Source organism: Phyllopteryx taeniolatus, chromosome 18 (assembly GCF_024500385.1).
Source record: "Phyllopteryx taeniolatus isolate TA_2022b chromosome 18, UOR_Ptae_1.2, whole genome shotgun sequence".
Lineage (NCBI taxonomy): Eukaryota > Metazoa > Chordata > Actinopteri > Syngnathiformes > Syngnathidae > Phyllopteryx > Phyllopteryx taeniolatus.
Window position 1 is genome coordinate 11,597,730 of NC_084519.1, and position 22,801 is coordinate 11,620,530.

Genomic DNA, 22,801 nt, shown 5'->3' on the forward strand with positions numbered 1-22,801 from the left:
ACCTTTGTTTCTGCCTGTCTTTGCTTGCTTGCTACACATACTGTATGGTGCATAACACCCTTTCAAACAATAAAAATAAGTGCTCTGATTTAGTTTTGTTTTGGTTTTGACATTTCGAGATGGCAGGGATCGGTAAAGAAATGAGGGAAGGAATAAAGAGGGGGAAAACAAAGAAAAGGAAGTTTAATTATGTGGCAAGCTCTTCCCAGAGAAGTCATTTTATTTATTTATGAGTGTGGAATTTGAAATCAAAAGCAGTGCTTAAAGTGTTATTGATGTCAACTTTTAGCCATATTTTACCAAGCAGCCAGGACAAAAGCACTCGTACCACTTCGAGCGCCGACACTACGTCACAGTAAGTTTAACTGCTGTTCGATGATCGTTCCTCTTGCTTTGCATCACAAACACACTTCCATCCATCCATTTTCTGAGCCACTTCTCCTCACTAGGGTCGCGGGCGTGCTGGAGCCTATCCCAGCTGTCATCGGGCAGGAGGCGGGGTACACCCTGAACTGGTTGCCAGCCAATCGCAGGGCACATAGAAACAAACAACCATTCGCGCTCACAGTCATGCCTACGGGCAATTTAGAGTCTCCAATGAATGCCTGTTTTGGGGATGTGGGAGGAAACCGGAGTGCCCGGAGAAAACCCACGCAGGCACGGGGAGAACATGCAAACTCCACACAGGCGGGGCCGAGGATTGAACCCGGGTCCTCAGAACTGTGAAGCTGACGCTCTAACCAGTCGGCCACCGTGCCGCCGCAAACACACTTGTACCGTAAATCCGTGTGGGGGTCTTGCAAGATTTGATGCAATCTTATGTGACTTGTGACTTCAGTGGTGAAATCTTCCAAAAAGTTTCATTTTGACTCCTAACTGTGAGCCTTCCTACTTTCTAATTTAATACTGTTGTAATTGAAGAGGGGGGGGGCACACACGCCATTAGTCTCGTCCCAGCTTCCTATGTGTCAGCGTTATTGCTTAAGGCCTGACGCTGCCTCTGTATTCACGTCCACACGTTAACCAACCATCGGGAGACAATGCACTAGAACAGACTGTTCTCGTTGTCAAAAAGCAGATTAAGCATTGATTAAATCCAAGTGTGGCTGTTGAAATTAAGCATCCTTAGAGAGGACATATTCTGAGAAATTAATTTTTAAAGGCTTGTATACAAATATATCGGTCGCTGGAGTGCCTGCCCACCCATCAAGTGTGAAATTAAAGTAACTTGTACGTGCCTATTTTTGAAAGCAATATCTGCGAGCGAGGCATTCTGTATTCGGCCGACGAATGACACAATTTTAATTGACGTAAGGGATAAAAGTGTTCATTACATTTGTTTGGCTCCCTATTAAGCGCTATTCTAGTTTGTACTGCTGAACAGGAGTTTAGTTGTTGATTGCAGAATGCGATGTGGGTGGCAGGGAATTGGTCACCCAAAAAAAAAAATATGCAAAAAAATACTGACGAGCATTTTTCCTAGATGTAACAAGAACTGCGGCGGAGCAGAACCACCAAGCCAGTTTGCTCAACATCAGTCATTGCTCAGCTCAGCCAAGCACCTGGGCAGCAAAAAATACCAACAGTCTACCCAAAAAAGAAAAGAAAATGTCAAGGGGAGGGATTAACAGGTTTTGCAAGTGGTATGACTGTTGTGTACGTGAAGGTCAGGGTTGGTGTGTGTGTGTGTGTGTGTGTGTGCGCGCGTGCGTGGTCACAGGAGAAATGCTGGCTGCTCGTTTGGGAGCTCTTCAGTGCACGAGCCTCCTCACAGTTGGCAAATTAGGAGGCTGCACCCTGCATGGCAACCATGTTGGCCCATGCACCGGATGGGTGCCTCTTAAAGTATACACACATACACATTCATAAAAGATGTGGGGGTTTGTCATGTTTGATATTCACAAGTTAATAAACATCACGCGGTGTCAGTTTAAGTCATTGGGGTAAAAGAAAGTTTTGACTTGTGCATCAACATTGCCCCCTGGTGGTGATGGCGAACCGTACACGTTGACAGAGAAATGCGCTTTATATAACGGATCATCAAAAAAAAAGCTACAAAACTGCTTGCCAAACACTCATTGTAGGAATACTTTTAAATGTTCAAATTAACCATCCACGCACACTAAAAAAAAAAAAAAGTATACATTTTTTTGTACAGTGTTGGTCAAACTTTTTCTTCTTCTGCATGCCAGGTTTAAAGAAATTGTTTTTCAAAGGGCACAAATTAACATTGATGCACTAATCTTGATACTTGTAGCATATTTCACCATCTCTCCCCATCAACTTTGATTTAAAGACAATTGGGGGGGGGAAAGAACATTTACCTCCACACAGTGGTGCTATTTTGCACGTGTGACGTGTGTAATGATGTCCACCCAATTATAAAGCCTCATTTTACATTGCAGATTTTTTTTTTAATCACTCAAATATGTCAACACTTCTGTGGTGTGTCAAATTTCCATTTATTGTCACCTCACAGGCACTTTTAAGTCCTCCTCCTCGGACCGGGAAGTGGCCTGCTAACATACGGCCAAATACAAACAGTTCAACTTTGGCAGAGATCTGCCGAGTGTCATCATTCTTCTCAACACGAACTCAGTGGTACTCTGAAATCTGGGAAGAGGGAACAAGAAAGTCCCGGAAGTTTTCAGTGGCTGTAGTGAGAAATTCTCAATATAGAATTAACTGACAAATGACTTGAATTTAACCATCGATGCAAAAAGTTCACAGACAAATGTAGAGGAACATATTTGCCATTTTATTTTTTTTCTTCACATTATTGCTTTACAGTAAAATGCATTGGTTGGAGATGTCCAGTATAGCAAGACAATACATTCATATAAGTTATACAGTATTTTTTTTATTATAGTAACTAACTTTACATTAAATAGACTTTTGTTAATCAGTTATTGTTGACAACTCCCACATCACATTGAGCTCACAGTGCATCAGGTCGCATTCAATCAAATAAATACACACGAGTCCTTGTGTTCCCGTCACCTTTCCAAGCCGTCTGCGCAGTTTTTTTTATACACAGGACTTCCATCCGGTCTGCATCAAAGAATTCTTTCTTTCCTTCCTCCAGAAAAAAAAAAAGACTTGCTGACAAACGCAAGCTCAACAACAAGGAGGACAAAACTCCAACCTGGCAACCAAGATAGGACCGCATAGAGCAGCATTGACAAGAAAAAGAAAATGTGCATTTGGACTCAAAACGAGTAGAGTGCTGCTTCCAGACAAAAAAAAGGTGTATGTACAGATGGTCACCTCCATCCAGGAGTGAAATGGAGAAGCATGTTAAGGGTGGGTCCAACTTTGTCCCCAAGTACTCTCCACCAGGTCCTCTTAAAGTGACAGTCCCAAAAAACAAAAACAAACAAAAAAAAACATTGGTCCACCATGTTGCTTCTTTTGGCTCTTTGTGGAAAAAAAAGGACCAAGTGTCCATCATTTCAACAGCAATCATAAAAAACCTTTTTTTAAAAAAAAAAAAAAAAAAAAAAAAAAAAAAAAGCACACCTGTGAGCTCACATTTAGTACTAGACGGACAACATCATGAAACCTGGCAGGGGCCTCATGTCACGCACGCACGCACACAAACACACAAAGTCATGACATTGAGATTGCATATACAAGTGCCTACCACCATGTGTGGCACAGGAATATCCCACCCACACCACTTTGTCGCAATTCTCTGTAGCTCGGCTCATCGCTTGCAATTTTGCAGTGTAGCTGCCGATTTTTTAAACTTATTTTTGTGTGTGTAAAACTGGACCAGGCAGTTGCCATGGAGACGCCTGACGGGAATAAGCAGCCTTTACGCTGTGCTTCAAGGGAGGGAGGGGACGGACACTGCATTTAACATCCCAGCATGCACTGCGGACAAGAGGCGGGTGTGCTCATTGGATTCACCGGGCTCCAGTCGGTTTACACACACACACACACACACACCCCAAAGGAAGCACTAGTTGATTTAGAATGAGAGGATGGCTGTTAAAGTGCAGTATCTACATACAACTCACATCAACATGACAGGCAGCCCCCCCCCCCCCAAAAAAAAAGCTGTCCCTGATAACTGGTGGCTATGATTGGCACCCCCTACCTGCCAGGGGGTGGTCTAGCAGACAGTCAGTATGAAGAGAGCTGTCTAGTTCCTTTGTCTCAAAAGTTGATTGCAAAAATCAAATACAAATCCATCGCACTGATCTAGAGACGGTTCCTCTGAAGTTGTGCGTCGGGCAGAGCGGCGAGTCGCAGCTGAGAGAACGCGGCACCCCGGCGGCGGCCGTTCAAAAGCTCCATCCAGCACAAGAAGCGGTCTCGCGTACAAAGTTGTTTGGAGTGAAAGATAGTTGCAAACTTGGTCTCCCTCCATTTTCCACAAAAGATGGAGGGATTTTGGGAAAAAAATAAATAAATGCAAACAGAAAAAGAAAAAAAAGTGCATACACTTCAACGTTCAAGATTGCAGGTGGTTTTTAGTTCCTGGTGTCAAGTTGGAGGCTGGAGGAGGGGAGCTGCCAAACACATGGCCCTCCCCCCAAAGGGAGGGGGCACCAAATAAAATAAAATAAAAAGAGTGTGCTTGTCTCTTTGGGTCCTGGAGTTCTCAGTAAACCTTGTGAGGATTCTGTCAATGTGAAATAGTGATATGGTGAAAAGGGGAGTGTGGGGGGGGGGCACTATTATTCTGGCCCCTCCCCACCTCAGACAGCTAAAGGCATGCTAATGGGTGGACACAGTAGACAGGTGGGCAGCAGTACTGCGGCAACGCTCCAAATGAGCATCAAGGACTGGCACTGTGTGAGCGAGGACAAGAGTCAGAACGGCTCAAGTGTGCCACCTCGTGGACAGACTCGGGGATAAACAGATTCAGAGTGACGAAAAGAGATGGGTCTGGTATTTTTGAACGGGGGAGGGACTCTGGGCCTGTGAGGATTGTTTTGGTGTCCTTGCTGCTGCACGGCGAGAGTTACTCGTCAAAGCACATGGGCAGGTTAACAAAGGTGAACACGTTGTATTCGATCATGACCGAGATGCAGAGGAAGACCGCGTACAGGACCAGAACATAGATGCCCAGCTTCAGGTCCAAACGCCACTTGTTCAGGTGGATGCCCAGGACCTGTTCAGCATGCAAACCAAACATGAGTCAGCGACTACAGCGGGAAACCGTGAACTGATAACTGGGCCGAATTTGAGCAAATATCAGATATCAAAGATTATCCTGTGCGATTATCCTTTTGTGTGGGGTGTTAAAAGTGATTTTCCCTCGCCAATCTGCATTAAAAAAAATTTTTTTTTTAAGTCAGCGTAAGCCACCAAATCTTAAACTGATTTAATATTTACAATTGCAAACACAGTGTTCTGCTTTTGCTTCCAAAATGAAGACCTAATCAAGTAAGTTTGTTCCAATTTCAGTAACGTGACCACAAATGTGACTTTAATAGAACGACTTTGAAATTATTCCAGTGGCACACCGGCTTTTAACAAGGAGATTAGTCTGCTATTGCCATGGTAACCCCAGTGCTTCATAAAAAGCGAACCAGCTAGGACGCCTACTGTATACTGTGTTAGCACATTCTTTGCTTTCTCACGAAACGGCTGCAGATTAGTGTAAAGTCTAAAAGAGCTCACTGTGAGGGCCACAGATCCCAGCAGAAGCACCACCGAATACACAAGTCCTCGACTGTTGATCATCACCTACAACAGACGGAGCAATCGGTTAGTGAAATCATGTTTAGTAAGCAAGTACAGTAGTCACTCATGGGGTACCTAATAAACAAAACAAGGAAGAATCACCTCTGATCCGTAGTTAACACACATAGTTTGGAGCGCCCAGGGGACGCCCAGTCCCACTAGAATGTCAAACACGTTACTTCCAATTGTGTTGGACACGGCCATGTCTCCCAAACCTGAAATACACAACTCATATCGTTGGACTCAAACGATATGAGTGACACCATTCCCCCCCCCCCATTAGAATGTTTGACTGATATTGTCATAAATGGGCAGACGGGGAGATGTATTATTCACGAAGATGCAGAGTGACCGAATGACCTTGGCGAGCCACAATGAGACTGGCTATGCAGTCGGGGACGCTGGTGCCCGCTGCCAGGAAGGTGATTCCCATGATGACGTCAGGGATTCCCAGAGTGTAGCCAATTATGGTCACCTGCGAGAGGAAAGGACTTTCAGAAAGCTATTCTATAAGAAAATACACAACCTACACACAAAACGTACAGCATCTGTGTACGTTTTGTTTATTTTCAGGGTATGTGACATGGATAAATATACTAATTAACAATACACTTTTGATCCAATACAAGTGGTGTACAAGTAGTCACAATGTCGCGGGCAGTCCGTGCCACTACTTACCATCCAGACCATCAGGTAGGAGAAGATTGCGATCCAGACAGTCGAGAGGATGAAGGAGACCATGAAGCATCTCTCCCAGCGTGGCTTGCCACAGTTTGGGACGGTGAGGAACAACAAGAGCAGCAGAGGCCATGAGATCAGCCACTTGATCTTGTTGCCGCATCCCTCTGCACAACACAAACAAATCATTCCAGTCTTCATTGCATTCAGTTGTTCATTAGAGCAAACTATGCTTCAGTCATTACTGTCTGTAGTGTCCACATACTAGGAATACCAAACGGGGAGATGCCGCTTTCTTCCTCCTCCTTGTCGGTTTTGTCCTCGGGCACGTTGCCGTTCTCGATGTCCGTCTTGCCATCAATCCCTTGTGTCTCCACGCCGTTGGCCGCCAGGACCAACTTCTGGCGCTTTCAGAAAAGAGACACTAAATCCCGAGCACGCACACACGACGACGTACGCTGCTACAACTCCCATGTGTACCTCTGTGATGATGAGGCGGCTCGCCATGCGCAGGCGGGTCTTGGGTCCAAAGTGGCTGGTGACCATGACCCGAAGGCCCGCTTCGGGAAAGCGGAACTTGGACGGGCTGGCGTTCATGATCTCGTCCACCATCACCACTGAGCCACGGCTGTAAGCTTTAGTGGGCTTCACTGGAGTCACGTGGTGGAGACGGCACAAAGACAACTTCAGCTGAAGGAAGTGGACTCACCACTATACACCCTTCCCTTTCCTGCCTATAGTTTATCTAATTACAACCTCACAACCTTTTCCCTTTCAATACACACTACATGTTCTGTATCCTCCTAGACACAAAGGACAACTCCTAGTATAGATTTAGACTGTATACAAGTCAACAGGGCCCCCCATCCATGACAAAAATAAGGACATGAATTATTTATTCTAATTTATATGTTTGGCTCTGCAATATTTTCCGTTTTTGTATTGTGTCACTATTTTGGTCTGTTGCAAAAATACATTAAAAACCTGCACCTTCACATGAATAATGCAATATCATTATGTTTAAGTATCTTGCCTTACAGTATGTCAGCAGCACATTCTGTATTTGTGGATATGAGTTTCAGCGGAGCACTTATTGATTTCTTTTCAGAGGTGATTTAAGTCTTATACCGAGAGGGCATCTCTCATGTTCAGACACCTTTGCGTCAGCCTACATTGAGTTGTACAATAGAATTCAGTTCTTGCCATTCCAAAACCTTTACATTATTTTTTTTTCTGGTGAAGCCAATTCTTTATTTTTGTTTTTCCCCCTCCCTCAACTTCAGCTTTTCATTTTGTATTTTGAATGACTTGACATTTCTTTTTCATGAATCTAAGCCCAAAAGATGAAACCACCACAACACTTCCCTGTGGATACCGTGTGATTTTGGTGATGTTGCAATGTTTCTGCAACCTTGGTTTTAAGTTTTTTTCTTTTTTTTTTTTTAAAGGCTTCACAGCGTACTAACATTTTCTATTCACAGCACATACTGTCAAACCCGCAATTTAAAACCATATTATAATTAATGAATAATTTGCCAACTCTTCATAATTAAAAGTTGACGTGGTATTGCATATTGTTGCACACACTCTCTCACACACACACAACTTCAGAGAAGTGAACACCATTTTACTTCCTGAAATTGACGCATGCACCTTTGACGTTTGCTTGCAGAAGGAAATATTCACTACAATTGATTTGGAGAGTCACATTTGACATGGAGGTGTGAAATAAAGAATGACTCACTAGTACATGACTCCCCTGACAACCAATAAAGAATTATAATTTTTTTTTAAACTTTGCCCTTGTTAGTGTAATTTGGATTTATGCATGCAAGAAGGCGCATATATTAGGTGTGTAAACAAACATTTCTTAAAGTCATTACCACTTCAGTAGGGAGCACGTCAAGAGAGCAGCAGCAGAAACAGTTATGTAACACAAACACATTGGCACACAGCAGCACAACACTGTTGACAACAAGCAAGGTCAAGTTTAGTAAGGCTAAACAGACAGGCGGTGGGTTAGATCCATCAGTCAGTAATATCATTAGTGAGGAGTTAAGAGAAGTGGCTAGAAAGAATAACAAATGTGTTATTGAGAAAGGTTTTTTCCCCCCCCCCCAGATAGTTGGACAAAAAGACAACGCAGTCCCATGACACTGAACTATATTACACAAATACATTTACATACAAACCAAATTGAAACATCTACACTTATTTAGAAGCAACATATCCAGTAGGAAACGACAGCATTTGAAATAATCCGCTCCAGGGTAAAAATCAAGAGTTAAAAGTTCACCATTGAGTATACTCATCATTAACTCATTCACAGCCGTGGACATTTAACAAACTTGACAAACTTTAATGCAATCGTTTACTGCCATTGACGTATACATTTGTCAAATAAATTTTTCAACGGTTAGGCGTGGAAGAGTGTCTCGCTCACCTCGTCTGTGAAATTCAAGCTTCTAATAACTAATGACGAATAGACGGTTAGATGGCAGCGTTGCATCATCAGTTTGGATTGGAGATCAGCAGATCATTTGGGTTGAAGGTAAAGATAAGAGCATGAATCTCAAGGGAGAGAAATGGCAACAAGTCAGAAATCAAACAAGATTAGGCACCTGACACTAAAAGACTATAAACAGGGTTTGTGTGGCAGTAGTTTGTAGAACGTGTGTCGCAGTCATGAGAAAAGATGACCCAGTTCATGGAGTGAATGGCGAACGTCGTGTAAAAAAAGCCACACTCAAGCAATGTGGTGACTTAGTGTTGCTCACTGCCCGTTTCTTGAATATCTGTAAATCAATTATTTTGCCAACATAAACCCTTTACCAGTCTTGTTTTTGTTTTATAATTTGAGGTGTCAAAAAAGCAAAAAAAAAAAAACTGTCAAAGTCACTGTTCCGCTTGACATCCTTTTTCACAAAAAGCTTTTTGTCAGAAACCAATCCATGTTCTATTGCTGATTACTAAAGTCCGAAAAAGCAAGAAACTTTTTTTTTTTTTCCCCCAGGGGAAAGTAGAGTCTTCCCTTTCGTTTGGTAGGTTCTGTGTTTATACTGTCGCAGAAAAATATTCCGTGGGTCTTTAAAGATCAGTGAAAAGACTCAAATGGCTGACAATAAAACTGCTTTGAGGACGGCCGGCAGTGAATGAGTTAACTGATGACACTGTAACAAATTGCGATTACAGTGTGTACCTGGGAGTTGAGTCGCTTCACAAAGGGTATACAGAGCATGATTGTGCTGTGGACTGGACATTCCATTGTGTCAAATTGTCAGTGTTGCTTTTCTGCACAAAGCATCCAGTATACCTGCATATGTTCCATTTCTGCTTCTAAGGTTGCCCTCACACTTTTACCATTCCCCTTCACGGCACCCTTCTGTGGTGGGCGGAAAGGCAAAAAACGTCAAAACAAAAAGCAAATCAGGCTCGTCAAGTTAATATTTTAGATGCTCACTGAGCCGAATTCCCACACAATTTACTAAAGTGAGACAATGCATATTTCTCTTTTCCACACTAAAGGACTTAAGGCAATCCAATTTTGAGGATCCATTATTCTACTGAGCTCCTCAAACAAACCTTAGCATCTACTCTAATTGAATAAAGGTTTAAGCACTGAGAAGAATAAAGGCCACGGGTCATTCATACGCAGTGTATTAATAAATGGTAAATGTAAAGCAGTTCAATTGAGATCACAGGACTGGAAGTTTGCAAATCTTTGGACAGAATCCCCCCCCCGCAGAGAGAATGTATTCGATCGAGCAATTGTGAAGCAAGTTGAGCAGAACAGGAGGCGAGATTAAAAGCCACATGACCTCAAAGGAGGTTTTCCAAACAAAGCCGTATTTTCTACGATCTACATGTCAGAGGCCAGACGGGCCACTTCCTGTTCCCCCAGCCTGTCTGATTAGCCTTACCTGATCCGAGTAAGGGCGCTGACGTGTTGTCATCCCAATAATAAGGTGCATTACCGTCCTCCATCTCACTGCTGGTCGCTGCGTTACCGTTGGCCACGTTCTTCTTGGAGCTTCCCATGAAGAAAGCCTGCATGCTGGAGTTGAACCTGGCGAGAAGACGTCCAAGGAGAGGTCAGTGGACGCATTAGAGAGAACTCAAACTCATTTGCATGGAGGATTGAAACAGAGAGATGAAAGAATCTATTAATGAGCTAAAATCACTTGTTTACTCTGCAAACATACATAGCATGAGGTGGCCTAGTTTCCACAAAAAAATGCATTATAATGCACACAGAGCCTGAAATTAGCTTATAAGCATTTGGTCCAAATTCTCCCCCCCCCCAGTATGACAATTACAAGGCAATGTGAGTGCCATTAAAATGAAGTGTCTATGAACATGGCGGTACAAAAGCTGCTGTGTTGTTAGTCCCTTCTGACTAAACAGAACAACGTCCTCCAAAAGGTTTGCTTTGGTTTCAGAAGATGACTCTCTTTCTATTTGCGCCTTTCGAGGCTCACTAATTCATTTCTGCTGTTCTTCCCTTTCACGAAGGACATCTCCGCTCCCTGGAAACGGGACGACTTGGGCTGTGTTTGAAATCACTCGCTCTTCACCATAGTGCACAACATAGTGACTTTGCCATTTTGTAGAGCGGTTTGAATGTGAAGTGAACATACAGCAAGTCATTCCTAATGTTAACTACAATGCATCTTGAAACTGGAGGAATCCATCCAAGAGTGTCGCAGACAAGGCAGGGAACGCGCAATAGACCCCTGGGGCGTTACTTTGAAGGGGGAAACTTTAGATATGAAATGTGTCGTTTCTGACACACCCCGTACAAAACATGAGTAGGGCGCTAGTGAAAATAGTTGGAGGCAGATTTTGTCAACTCCTACCCAGTGTGTCACAAGTAGCCAAAAATAAAAATAAGCTCCAAAGCATTTCGTCTCCAAATTTCATTTAAAAATTAAGTGCAAATGGTGTGAATTATTCATGTAACGTCATTAGCAACATGCCACTAGCTTAGTTTCTAATTGTATAGTGTAATAGTTCAGCTTCTTTGTGTGTGTGTGTGTGTATAAACATGTTAATGCAAAGAATGCAGTGTGTTTATTTAGAAAATTGCAGCCCAAAACAGATTTCTCTTGGTTAGATTTTTTTGCTGTCCCATTTCTCTTCGTTTTGAGTTGAGTAAACACCTCAACGCACACTCCATTTTGACAGGAACAACCTAAAATGGCCAGTGGATATTTTAGAAGGGGGTTTGGCGAGGGAGGGGCGGCATAATACCGCAGCAGCGTCCCCTCAGTAAGTTGTCTTGCCTGCAGAATGAGGAAGGAGAGAGGAGTGATCCGGTTAAGCCGGTGCTCTTTAGGGGCTGCGCGGGGGAGGAAGATTAAGCCGCCGGTGGCAGCGAGAGAGCAGGCTGCTGCTGAGAGTGCAACACGCACACACAGATTACCAGCTTCACCGAGACAGACGCACACACCGTGGACCATGACGTGCCGCTATGCGGTCCGTGTGCTAGAACCACACGCGCACGGCTCCGGGTTCATGGAGAGAGAGTCGATATTTTAACATGACTTTCAATTGGAGGTGGGGGAAAAAATAATAACTCTTGATGCAATAATAATAATAGCATCATGCTAAAACAATTAATAGATATCGGAATGAAAACGAGGTAAATCATAGTATCTCTACTAAAGGAAAACAAACAGTCCAATTGACAAAAAACAACAAATATGCTTTTTTTCCCCCCCATTATAATATCATCAGATTAAATGGTACCATTTTATTTATTTTACACTGTGAAGAAAACTTATCTAAGGTTGTCAGCACTTCAGTTTTATTGTTTATTATGCCACTTGTCTCGGGAGAGCTGTGATTCGTGGCGCAATCAATAGTTTAAAACACAACAAAAGGGTTGTTTTTATTCGTCATTTAAACAAGCAGCGTTGGCACCACACGGAGACAAAATCCTCATCAAACGCACATGCGACAATCAATGGCTGATGTTGGCATATGGTTACCAAAATCAATAAGAATGAATTGCAATAGATATTAAATATGGCTTGCAGTCAAAAGGTGCAAATGTCGCATTAGACTGACAAAGCAACCGATGAGCACTTACTTCATGACCAGAATGTATCCTGCATACATGACCACCAGCACTAAACTCTCCCACCTGAAAAAAGAAAAAACTAAACTAAGATCAATCAAGGACAGAATATAGAGAAGTTTTTGGTCTTAAGAGTTTAAGCTGAAATAGGCAATTAGTAGACCAGCAACCACTATGGTAACCAAGGGCAAACCATTTTTAAGACAACCAAAAAGCCAGTTCGGTATACAACAAATTCAGGAATATGGCTAAAAGGACATTTTAAAACCAATTTCTATATTTAGCTATGCAGTAAATGCATTTACATATATTGTATTACATTGCTGTTTTGAGGCAGCAGTAGTGCAGTCTGTGAGCACTTTGCACTGGGATTCTAAAGCTGAAATAAGCAATTATTGGGCAAAAGGGGTCTAAAGCCACTACGCTAACTAATTAAATGATTGGTTTTTAAAAGGTTGGCAGTGGGAATTCAGATAGATCAAATAGTGCCTTGATTTGGCGATAAGAAAACTATTTTCGGTAGCACAAACTTTAAAGACAGCAGTTCTTTTGAAAAGTGAGGCTGAAATAAGAGATTAATAGATAATGAATCTGTAGACACTGTGCTAACCTTTATTCTGTCTCAAATAATGCTTCACCATATCAAAAAGTAAACTTTTTTTTATGGGTTAGGCTGAATTTAGCATTTAAGAGATAAAACCAACTGAAAATTCACAATAAATGTGCATAAATCAGAATGTCAGTGTTGGACCCTTCACAGTTTCATTTGAAAAGATCAAACAAGAAACTATTTCAAACCACAAAAAATGTATGGAATATTTGACTTACCACACAATCTTCCCATCATAGATGAACTAGAACGTGTAAAGAAGTGTGGGGGGGAGGAGGAATATTAAAATTTGTCATGGAACGATAACATTCCCATTACGTTGAGCCCAACTTACTGCAATAAGAGCAATGACAGACAGAATGTAATAGAAGGAATCTCGGAAAACTGCCCACCAGGTCAGCATCACCACCTACAGGATGCAAAGAACAAACATGCGCAATTTGTACATTCTGTCTTTGTCAGCACTTCTGTTCTGTTCTGTGTAAACCAGCCTGAGATGTTTTCATTAACAGTAAACCATCCATGAGAAAATGACAATAAGTGGGCATTTGTCCATGAACATTGAGGATGCAGCTGCAGCAGAAAGTCCGTTACGCACACAGACAGACAGACGCACGCACGCACACACCTGTCCAGCAAAAATGCCGCAGACTCCGATGATGCAAAGGATGTTGAAGACGGCTGAGCCAACAATGGTTCCCACCCCCACGTCGCCATGGGTGATGAAGACACCTGCACACAAGGAGGCGTCCAATCAGAATCGCTCGGGACACTGACCATCTGCGCGTTTATGTGTGCACATTTTGCTACCGATGACTGAAGCAAAAAGCTCAGGCGCAGAGCTGCCAGCTGCCATGAAGGTGGCGCCGGCGACGTCTTCGCTAAGATGTAGTTTCTGCACGAATAGAGCAAACGTGGTCACGTGAACAAAACAAACAAAAAAAACCTGTCACTATTAAAAATAAAAATAAAACCCTGAATACCCCCCCAAAGTACCTCACATATATTCTCCAGTGACGTGACAAAATACTCGTCACACGTGATGGCGAGGGCCAGGAACATGTAGAGGGCCTGTGGTCACAGTCAGTGCAATTAAAATGAAGGACATGTAATATAGTAAAAGTTTCATGGGGAAAAAAAAAAAAAATATATATATATATATATATATATATATATAATGGTTCAATTAATTAAAACATTTACATTATGTTCCCGGAGGCCAAATCACATTTCAATGAAAGCAGAGGGACAGGATGCGCAAATGCGACAGGCCGTGATTGTTGTGATAAGGTTAACTAATTGATTATTATTATTGATGATTATGAAGACAAACAGAAAATGACTCATGACAAATGCAAGACCCCGCATATTTGTATGTTGCTTGCAATGCCACCTCAAAAATAAATGGTAAGTAGGTTGCCACTAAATTAATTTTCCTTTCATATAAGGCTGTATGAAAGTAAGGTAAAATTGATTTAGACACAGTTAATAACATTTAAGCAGAAGCATCCCTTTATTGTAATGTGGCCACTTCAATTACATGTCATCGCTGTGTGACGAAAAGCATGACGGGCGCTGTATAAAGCGAAGGTGGAGGAGCGTCATGAACATGAAATTCAAGATTTGCATCCAATTGAAAATGTGTGCCCCCTTTAAAAAGTCAGGGCCCAAAGGGAGAGTTTGCATGCTCACGCTCCCATGGGGCTCGGGGCGGGTGGGACGAAGCAGGCGGCCTATTTTAGTAGCTGAGGTATAATTTATGAATTATAGATCAGGTGTGAGAGGAGCGCCTGGCTTCTGCTGCGGTGCTCTATGCTATCCACAGGGGGCAGCGCAGGCACAGCAGAGCTCAGCTGACAGTGCATGTCAAGGTAAACAAGTTATTTCAGTGTAGGCAAGTGGAAGAAAAGTATGACGCACTGCAGCTCCGTCTTGAAATTCATCTTTTAATAATGAACATTCAGACACACACTCGAAAAGGATGACACAATGCATCTAAATATTACATAGCTTTGAGTTTTGCAATTTTAAAAAGGGGCGTTTGCAATTTTTAAAAAACTAAAAATAAATCACAGTAATTTTTGTTAAAACTGTCAATATGACTGGCAGTAGTACACATTTTTAAAAAATATCTGAAGAAAAATCTACACTTTCTGGGCCCATGGTGTACCTTTATTTTGATTATTTTAGAAACCACAGTGCCTGAGGAAAAACAACCAATGAGAACCAGAAGGTGTGACTAGGTGAGCAGGCACACAGGAGAAGCCTTGCGTGGTTCCCTGTAACGTTAGGTTTGAGGAGCACAGCTGAAACTACAGGGTGAATTTCCACCTTCAGTTTGCAACAAAAGTTAAAAAGAAGGAATTGGACAGATCCCGAGAAAAAAACCATAGGCGATGCCTTTCAGAGGTGGCGTGGCCACAGGCAGGTGAAAGGATTCAGAACCGACAAACATTTCTGCTCAACAGAAACCACCTTTTTGATGTTTTATTATTTGTACGCTCCCAAAAAAAAAATAATAAAAATAAAAAACAAAAAAAAACTTCATACCGATAACATTTACTGTTATGGTAACACTCAGACAAATCGGTCATCCTACCGATGTAGCAGCCGTTCGAGAAGTGAGACTACGTCCAAATCTTGACTGCTGTTTGAAAACTGCAAACTGCCTTTCAGAGCAACCTGCACATCTGAACTGTTCGCTTTGATTTTAACGTCATCAGAGCCCATCTGCGTTTTCACAGTGTCGAGGGGACATTACACCTCCGCTTCTGTGGTTAAGTGCTAAAGCATGCAATAAGAGCGAGGTAGCACACAATATTACACCACCACTGTGGCTTCTTATTGTAGTCAAGGCCGAGCGTATAAAGAATGTCAAAGGACTAAGGATGCCTATACAGTGGTGCCATTTCTTATAAACCAGTAATTCCCCAATTACTGTGCTGTGGCAGAGGTTGCTTAATTGGTCCCAAAATGATTTCCAACAAATATATCTTTTTTCATTTATCTTTGCTAGCAATGTATAGTGAAAGGCAGAACATTTGAATGACAAGTTACCCTTGTTGCAATTCATACAACTGAATAATAGCTTTGGTTTGTATTATTATTATTATTATTATTATTTTACGCTGCCTAAGTAAATTTGTTAGTAAATTGAGATTTTTGTATACAGTCAATTTTGGGGACTTTTTTGATGGAGTGCCATGAGATTTTTCTAAAGTAAAATATGTGCCTTGTCTAAATAAAGGTTGGCAAACACTACTATAATGATTTGTCAAACAAAAAAATTACCCCTAAGCTTTGCTTTGAATCACTATTCTGTTCATTTAAAGTCATCTACATAAATGACAATCTTCTAGCCAAAATGCAATGTCATCATGTAATCAATTATGAATAAATCTAAAAAAGTGTTGTTCTAGTTCAGACTCTAAACATGGCACATGACAAGTACTAAAAAAAAAAATATAAAATAAATTTTTTTTTTTTTTAAATGAAGTCACTCACTAAACTGACTCATCCTTATTTACAAGCGTGATCGTGATTCAAGCCAAAGTTGAAATCACCACTATAGTGGGTTGAGAATTACTTCAAATACCTAATGAATATTTAAGAGAACTTTGTTTCCAACACTACGCAATGTAAAAGTAATGTACAGTAGCTCTCGCTTGCACGCTGTACATTAGCAGCGCGTGCAAATTATGACCTGCATCAGTGGATTTGTTTAATACTGCAAGTACTGGTTTGCCTAAATGATAACACCCACCCCAAAGCAATTGAACAAATTCCTGAAAACCATTCAAACACATTAACGCTGGTAAAAAGACAATTTGTCAATAAACGTGCTACACCTTTAAAAACGTTTTTTCCTCATGAGCTTAAAAAAAAATAAAAAAATAAAAAAAATAAATTAAAAAAAATTAAGAACGTCTCTCTTACCGCCACGATGTGCAGCAGGATGGCGCCGTTCTTTCGCTCGTTGTTGGTGAAAAGGTCATCGGGGAACTCATGTATTGCTGGAGAGAGAGGAAATGTCACGGTCAACACACGACATCAGCGGCGTGACAGCGAGGCACGTGTCCACCGCTGCCACCATCGCCATCATCCTCCTCTTCTTCCCTCCCCCCACTGCAACCCCAAACTAGTAGTATGACATTTTGATTGGTCAGCAGACTACAGAAATTTACACAAATTTAAAAAGAAGCTAACCACTGGAACAGGTGACAACGTGTAAGGTTGACTGCACACGCATGTGGATGCTGATCTCACAGATTGTGTGTGACAAACAGGCAAAATTGCCACGCAATATTGGTACAAGCAACGGCAAATTAAATTAACTCAACACGCCAACCAAGCCCGAGGGCAATTTGTTGGCGTGAACTTGCAATTTAGTGCCCGCTTTTGGTGATCTTGGTAAGTAAGGCCATTAGTGTTTTGAGGTCACCTACTTCTCATAACTGCATACAGAATATCTGATGTATAATTTTGACACATTTGTGACTACTTGTTTTGACACGTCTTTTAAAAAGAAAACAAAAAAAGTCCAAACACACAATTGTTTGATGCTTACTAAACCGAGGTCCTACGAGGTCTCGCACAATATGGCGATGTCACACACGACTGATGATTTTAAAAAGGCATATTTTTCTACAGTATTTGTTCGAATTACATGATGTCAGTGACAGTCAGAGGCTCTGCTGTATTTGTAAGCATATGGGAGTTGAAAAAAAGCTCCCAGGGTGGGGACTCATCCATCATCTGAGCTCAACAGTTCACCTGGTGGCTGACAGATGTGGGCTGCTCTCTTCTGGGACCGGAGCAGTGTGCAGCATCTGTGAGGGTATTGGCACAACTGGACACAGTCCAGTTTGGTCCGTCATGTACGCTCACATATACATGCATAAAGTATCATTAGGGCCAATAGGCAAACGCCAGTTTATGTGACAACAATTACCTCTGTTTACCATAGGGTCAGGATGGACGCGTTGTGATTATAGTATAAAAATAAATAAATGGCCCGTTTTGGGCCGCGGTCACATATGGACTCATGAAGTGGAACAGGGCTCACCTGAGACTTCACACTGCATCTGTCCTAAACTCACTGTTGCGAGTGTGTGTGTACATATTTATATTATACACTCCATGATGTGTGCACACATGAATGAACCAACGCAGCATTTGGAACGCTGCAGCAAACATAGCATGTCGTCTGATCACACTTATTCTGTACGCCTCTTGAATTCCCTTTTTCTTCCCTTTGTACATACTGTATAGTATGTATAAGTTTATAGTTACAATTTCTGCATAAAAGCCATGCTACATATCTATGACGGGAGAAAAAGCTCTGAACTATCATATGAACAGATAAAACTAAACCACTTCTGACACTCAGAGACTTTCTGTATGGCAGTAAATGCAGTAGAGCCCGACCGATAAATTGGTGGACCAGTTAAGAGGGTATCCTCAATAAATCGTCATCCGTCAATATGTAACTGATGTATTAACTTTTTGGAATGCGCGTGACGGGCTGCTCCTGTGTGTTACACTCAGAGTGCCTGGCCTGCCTCGCTCTCTCTCTCGTATACACTTCTCACCCACACACACTGCGCTCAAAGCTGTCGAACTACACTTTAGTGCCTCAAGACAATCATGTCGTCGCGGGAACACGTTCTTAATGGCTCTTAGGGCATGTCAAAATGAGCGTATTTTAGATTTTCCTACGCACGTTTTAAGGACTTCATTACAATGTTCTAGCATTGTTTAAGTTGCATCTTTGTGAAGATATACTGTTAATTCATGTCCACCATTATCCAATACAAGACTATTACACAAGATTTTTAAAGTTTTGTAAATTTTCTTGGATAAGGATTTATGCAAGTGTTACTTCACAATTACCTCAGAATAAGACTACTACTACTGTGTTTGGAAGTTATGTAAAATACCATTGTGGGAAACATTTATGCAAGTGGTAAATCACATGTTCACCATAATCTATTCAACTCTTATACAGCACTTTAAAGTTTTGTAAATTATCTGTTAGATAAAACAACATTTATTAAACTGTTACTTCACGTCCACCATTCCAGACAGGTTTAGGGGCTGAATGAAGAAGGAATCCCAACACAATCAATAAGCAAAGCAAAATTATCATCTATAAAGCACATTTCATATACATGTGCTTTACATGATTAAAAGCTTTAAAATAATATCATAAACATTTAAAACAAAGAAAAGTACAAAGCGGCATAAAGTGCAAGAAAGCTCATTTAAAAGTGGAAATGCTCTAAAAAGCAGGAGAAACAAAAGGTTTTTAACCTGGACTTAAAAATATTCACACTTTGTGCTGATGTCACTTCTGTTGGCAATTTATTCCATGTGTGTGCAGAATAACGGCTAAATACTGCTTTAGACTCTGTGCTCCACTATTTGACATGAGTCTGTAGTTTTCAGAGCCCTACTGGGTCTATATTCCATTAGCATTTCATTCATGTATTCAGGACCTAAACCATTGAGTGATTTATAGACCAGTAGCAGAAATTTCAAATCAATTTTAAAGCTGACTAGGAGCCAGTGAAGAGACTTTAGATTTGGAGTGATATTGTTCTGACCTCTTTGTTCTGGTCAGAACCTGAGCTGCAGCTGTTTAATGCCCTTTTGGGGGAGTCCAGTCAGAAGACCATTACAATAGTCAAGTCTACTTGAGATAAATGCATGGATGAGCTTCTCCTGGTCTGCTTGGCACATGCAAGCCTTCACTCTGGATATGTTAGAGTGTAGAAGGCTTTTTTCGGGATTGATTTGATATGACTGTTGAAAGTCAGGTCGGAATCTATCAGTACACCAAGGTTTCGGACTTGGCCTTTGGTTTTTAAAGAGAGCGACTCCAGGTATTTACTGACAGCAATCCTTGTTTCTTCAAATCCTCTTCAAAAAAACAATTATCAGTTTTGTTGTGGTTTAATTGAAGAAGGTTTTGGCTCATCTAGTTGTTTTAGACAGTGACAACACCTCATTTGGAAACAGTGTTAGATATAACTGTGTCATCTGCATAGCTATGATAGTCAACATTAAGGTTCTGAAAGTTTGACCCAAGGGTAGCATATACAGCAGACAATTGGTTAGCACGTCTCCCTCAGAATTCTGAGGACCAAGGTTCAAATCCAGCCTCGCCTGTGTGGAGTTCTCCCCATGCCAACGTGGGTTTTCTCAGGGTACTCCAGTTTCCTCCCACATCCCAAAAACATGCATGGTAGGTTAGTTGAGAGCTCCAAAATACCCATAGGCGTGAATGTGAATGGTTGTCTCTGTGCCCTGCGATTCACTGGCGATCAGTCCATGGTGTAGCCCGCCTCTCGCCCAGTCAGCTGGGATAGGCTGACTAGTGAGGATATGGGTAGCATATACAGGCTGAACAGGAGGGGTCCAAGAACTGAGACTTGAGAGACCCCATAGGTCATTGCCATTTGATGAGATTGAACACTTCCAACAGTTACGAACAGATGTCAAATAAACGACTGACACAGTGGCCTCAACAGTGAAAACGAAAAACAAATCCTGACTGAGACTTTATGGTCATGGAGTAAAATACTTCACATTTTTCCAGCAAACAAGTACTTTGTGAATTTTCAAAAACCGCAAGATGTCGAATCAATAATTCAACAGCGGAAGCATACAGTATGTTCTTTAGTTGCATGTCCAACCCCCTCCAACTGAATACAAATGGCTCAGGTTGAGTGACTGTACACAGTGTGCGACCACAAAGGTGTTTTAAGGTTAGCTGTGGTCACCTCCCAGTCCTCAGTGACACCTGACCAAACAGCGTGCGCCTCTCGCTCGGACAAACGCTGCATTTCTTTGCCGCTCAAGGACGGGGACGACTTAAGTGACGCGTCTCATCTGAAGCCTTTAAATAGGCTCACACTGACATCGGCGTTCACACAGCAAAAGTGACTTTGCAAGGGAAAATAAGTAATTGACAAGATAAATTCATATTTCGAAGTCAAGCTATGAAGTAGCCCGTAGGGGACGAACCGGTAGACGTCTACTGAATTTGGAATAATACATTGCCATATCGTAAATAAAAATACGTTGAGAATCTGAATCAAATGTTTATTACACCAGCAACCAAGTCATCGGTTAAAAATGTATATAAATTCTATACATCATCCAATTGTATCCATCACCCAATTTACATGTTCACACAGACAATAGGTGTAAATTAAAAATATTTTGCTGAGCTAATATTGTTGGTTATGATAATTAATAGTAAAAAGAAAGGAGGAAGATGAGAAATTAAAGACTATGCAGACCAGCATGAGGCCAGAAGGCCAAAATATATACAAGTCCTCTTGAGAAGCTAAGCTACAAATCTAAAAACCCTCAGATTGGAGATCTTTCTGGGCTGCTTATGCAAGAAAATGTTTTTTTTGTGGTTCTGCGCAAGCCAACCATCCACCCCTCCCATCCCCATCGTCTCCTTTTATCAGCTCATTAGAAGACCACACAGACGGTTCACAAGTAGTTTGAGCTCTGCAGCACAACTATCATAAGAAGGACATTGTTCCTCACAGCAATCAAAGTTTCTTAAAATACCGGTGTTTCCTAGGTTAAATGTAAGAAAAATGTTTCACAGGAGGTTGGTGATGTAAAATGTCACCACAACTTCCAAATTCGAGCAAAATGCCAAACTTTGCCCTTAAAGACATCTTAAATCACACACTGAAATTTAACAATATGCTGAGATCTAATGAAATAGTTCGAAATATCAAATGTTATGCTTTTACAAAGATAAGTTTTAATTGAGACTTTCAGAGAAGCACTCATTTAGCAATGTTTATTACTGTAAATGTAATTTGCTCTACTGTATTAGACAGAGCTAATGTTTTGATTACCCAACTACAGAGGATGGCCAAAATCTTAAAAACAGCTCTCACTGTGATGTTGCAGCATTAAAGACAAAGCATACAGCGGTGTTCAAAATCTTGTAATATTGTAGACAATGGAGGCGTTACATAATAGAGAGCTCGGCCTCTCATGATGTCTGTTCTACCACATGACTGTGCACACTGCGGTCCAGCCTTAAAGATACACAATATAATGATATAAAATGTGTGCAATGTCTCTGACACTACCTCTGACCTACAGGAGGCGGCTGGATAGCCATACCAGAACACAGTATCGCGTTAGACTCAAGAGAACCGAACCATGTCGATTCCTCTGGGTCATTGTTGGCCAATTAGATAATTAGCCGCTGCTAGTGCGTAGCAAAATGCAATCTACACAGTCTTGTTGTCACACAGAGGACTACAAAGCATACACTCATACACACCATTATCCTCTTCTCTTGGTCGGTCAATTAATCCACATGCTCATGTGGAACAGTGCTCACATGTTCGTTTAAGCACTAAAATACATGCCATTCCGCACGAACACACACACGCACGCACATAGTGGCATGAATTCCTGTTAGGTGGCGTACGTGTGTGATCGGGTAACAGGGGTTAAATTATTGGACCAGAAGGTTCGCTGTTGTGAGATGACTTATTCAAATGCGGGGTTGGATAAACAACAAGGTAAAGATTTGCAACAACAAAGTTGATTTTTTTTTCCCCCCCCCTAAATCTGTGAAATACTGTATTTCCAAGGCTCAATTTTTATCCTAGAGAGCAATTTTGTTCAAATGTAGACAAAATGTCAGACTAATAGGTGGGGTTCAAGTGCATGCAGAATAAGCAGAAGCA

The 22,801-nt window shown here is 41.6% G+C and overlaps 1 protein-coding gene across 3 annotated transcripts in view; it reads right to left on the reverse strand.

Annotated features, from left to right (window-relative positions):
* Positions 1-2,737: 2,737 nt before the first annotated feature.
* Positions 2,738-22,801, reverse strand: part of slc24a4b (solute carrier family 24 member 4b) — a 31,647-nt gene continuing 11,583 nt past the window's right edge. Inside the window, exons 3-17 of one of the 3 annotated variants that reach the window (XM_061754557.1) lie at positions 17,001-17,077; positions 14,061-14,135; positions 13,875-13,959; positions 13,693-13,796; positions 13,399-13,473; positions 13,283-13,308; positions 12,467-12,520; positions 10,296-10,441; positions 6,856-7,025; positions 6,641-6,776; positions 6,376-6,542; positions 6,058-6,172; positions 5,800-5,912; positions 5,635-5,700; positions 2,738-5,122 (exon numbers count right to left, since the gene is read on the reverse strand). In XM_061754557.1, the coding sequence (XP_061610541.1) occupies positions 4,973-5,122; positions 5,635-5,700; positions 5,800-5,912; positions 6,058-6,172; positions 6,376-6,542; positions 6,641-6,776; positions 6,856-7,025; positions 10,296-10,441; positions 12,467-12,520; positions 13,283-13,308; positions 13,399-13,473; positions 13,693-13,796; positions 13,875-13,959; positions 14,061-14,135; positions 17,001-17,077 (1,559 nt within the window). In that variant the 3' untranslated portion in view covers positions 2,738-4,972. Of the gene's footprint in view, positions 5,123-5,634; positions 5,701-5,799; positions 5,913-6,057; positions 6,173-6,375; positions 6,543-6,640; positions 6,783-6,855; positions 7,026-10,295; positions 10,442-12,466; positions 12,521-13,282; positions 13,309-13,398; positions 13,474-13,692; positions 13,797-13,874; positions 13,960-14,060; positions 14,136-17,000; positions 17,078-22,801 lie in introns of all 3 variants that reach the window. The other 2 variants (XM_061754556.1, XM_061754558.1) reach the window with 2 other exon arrangements.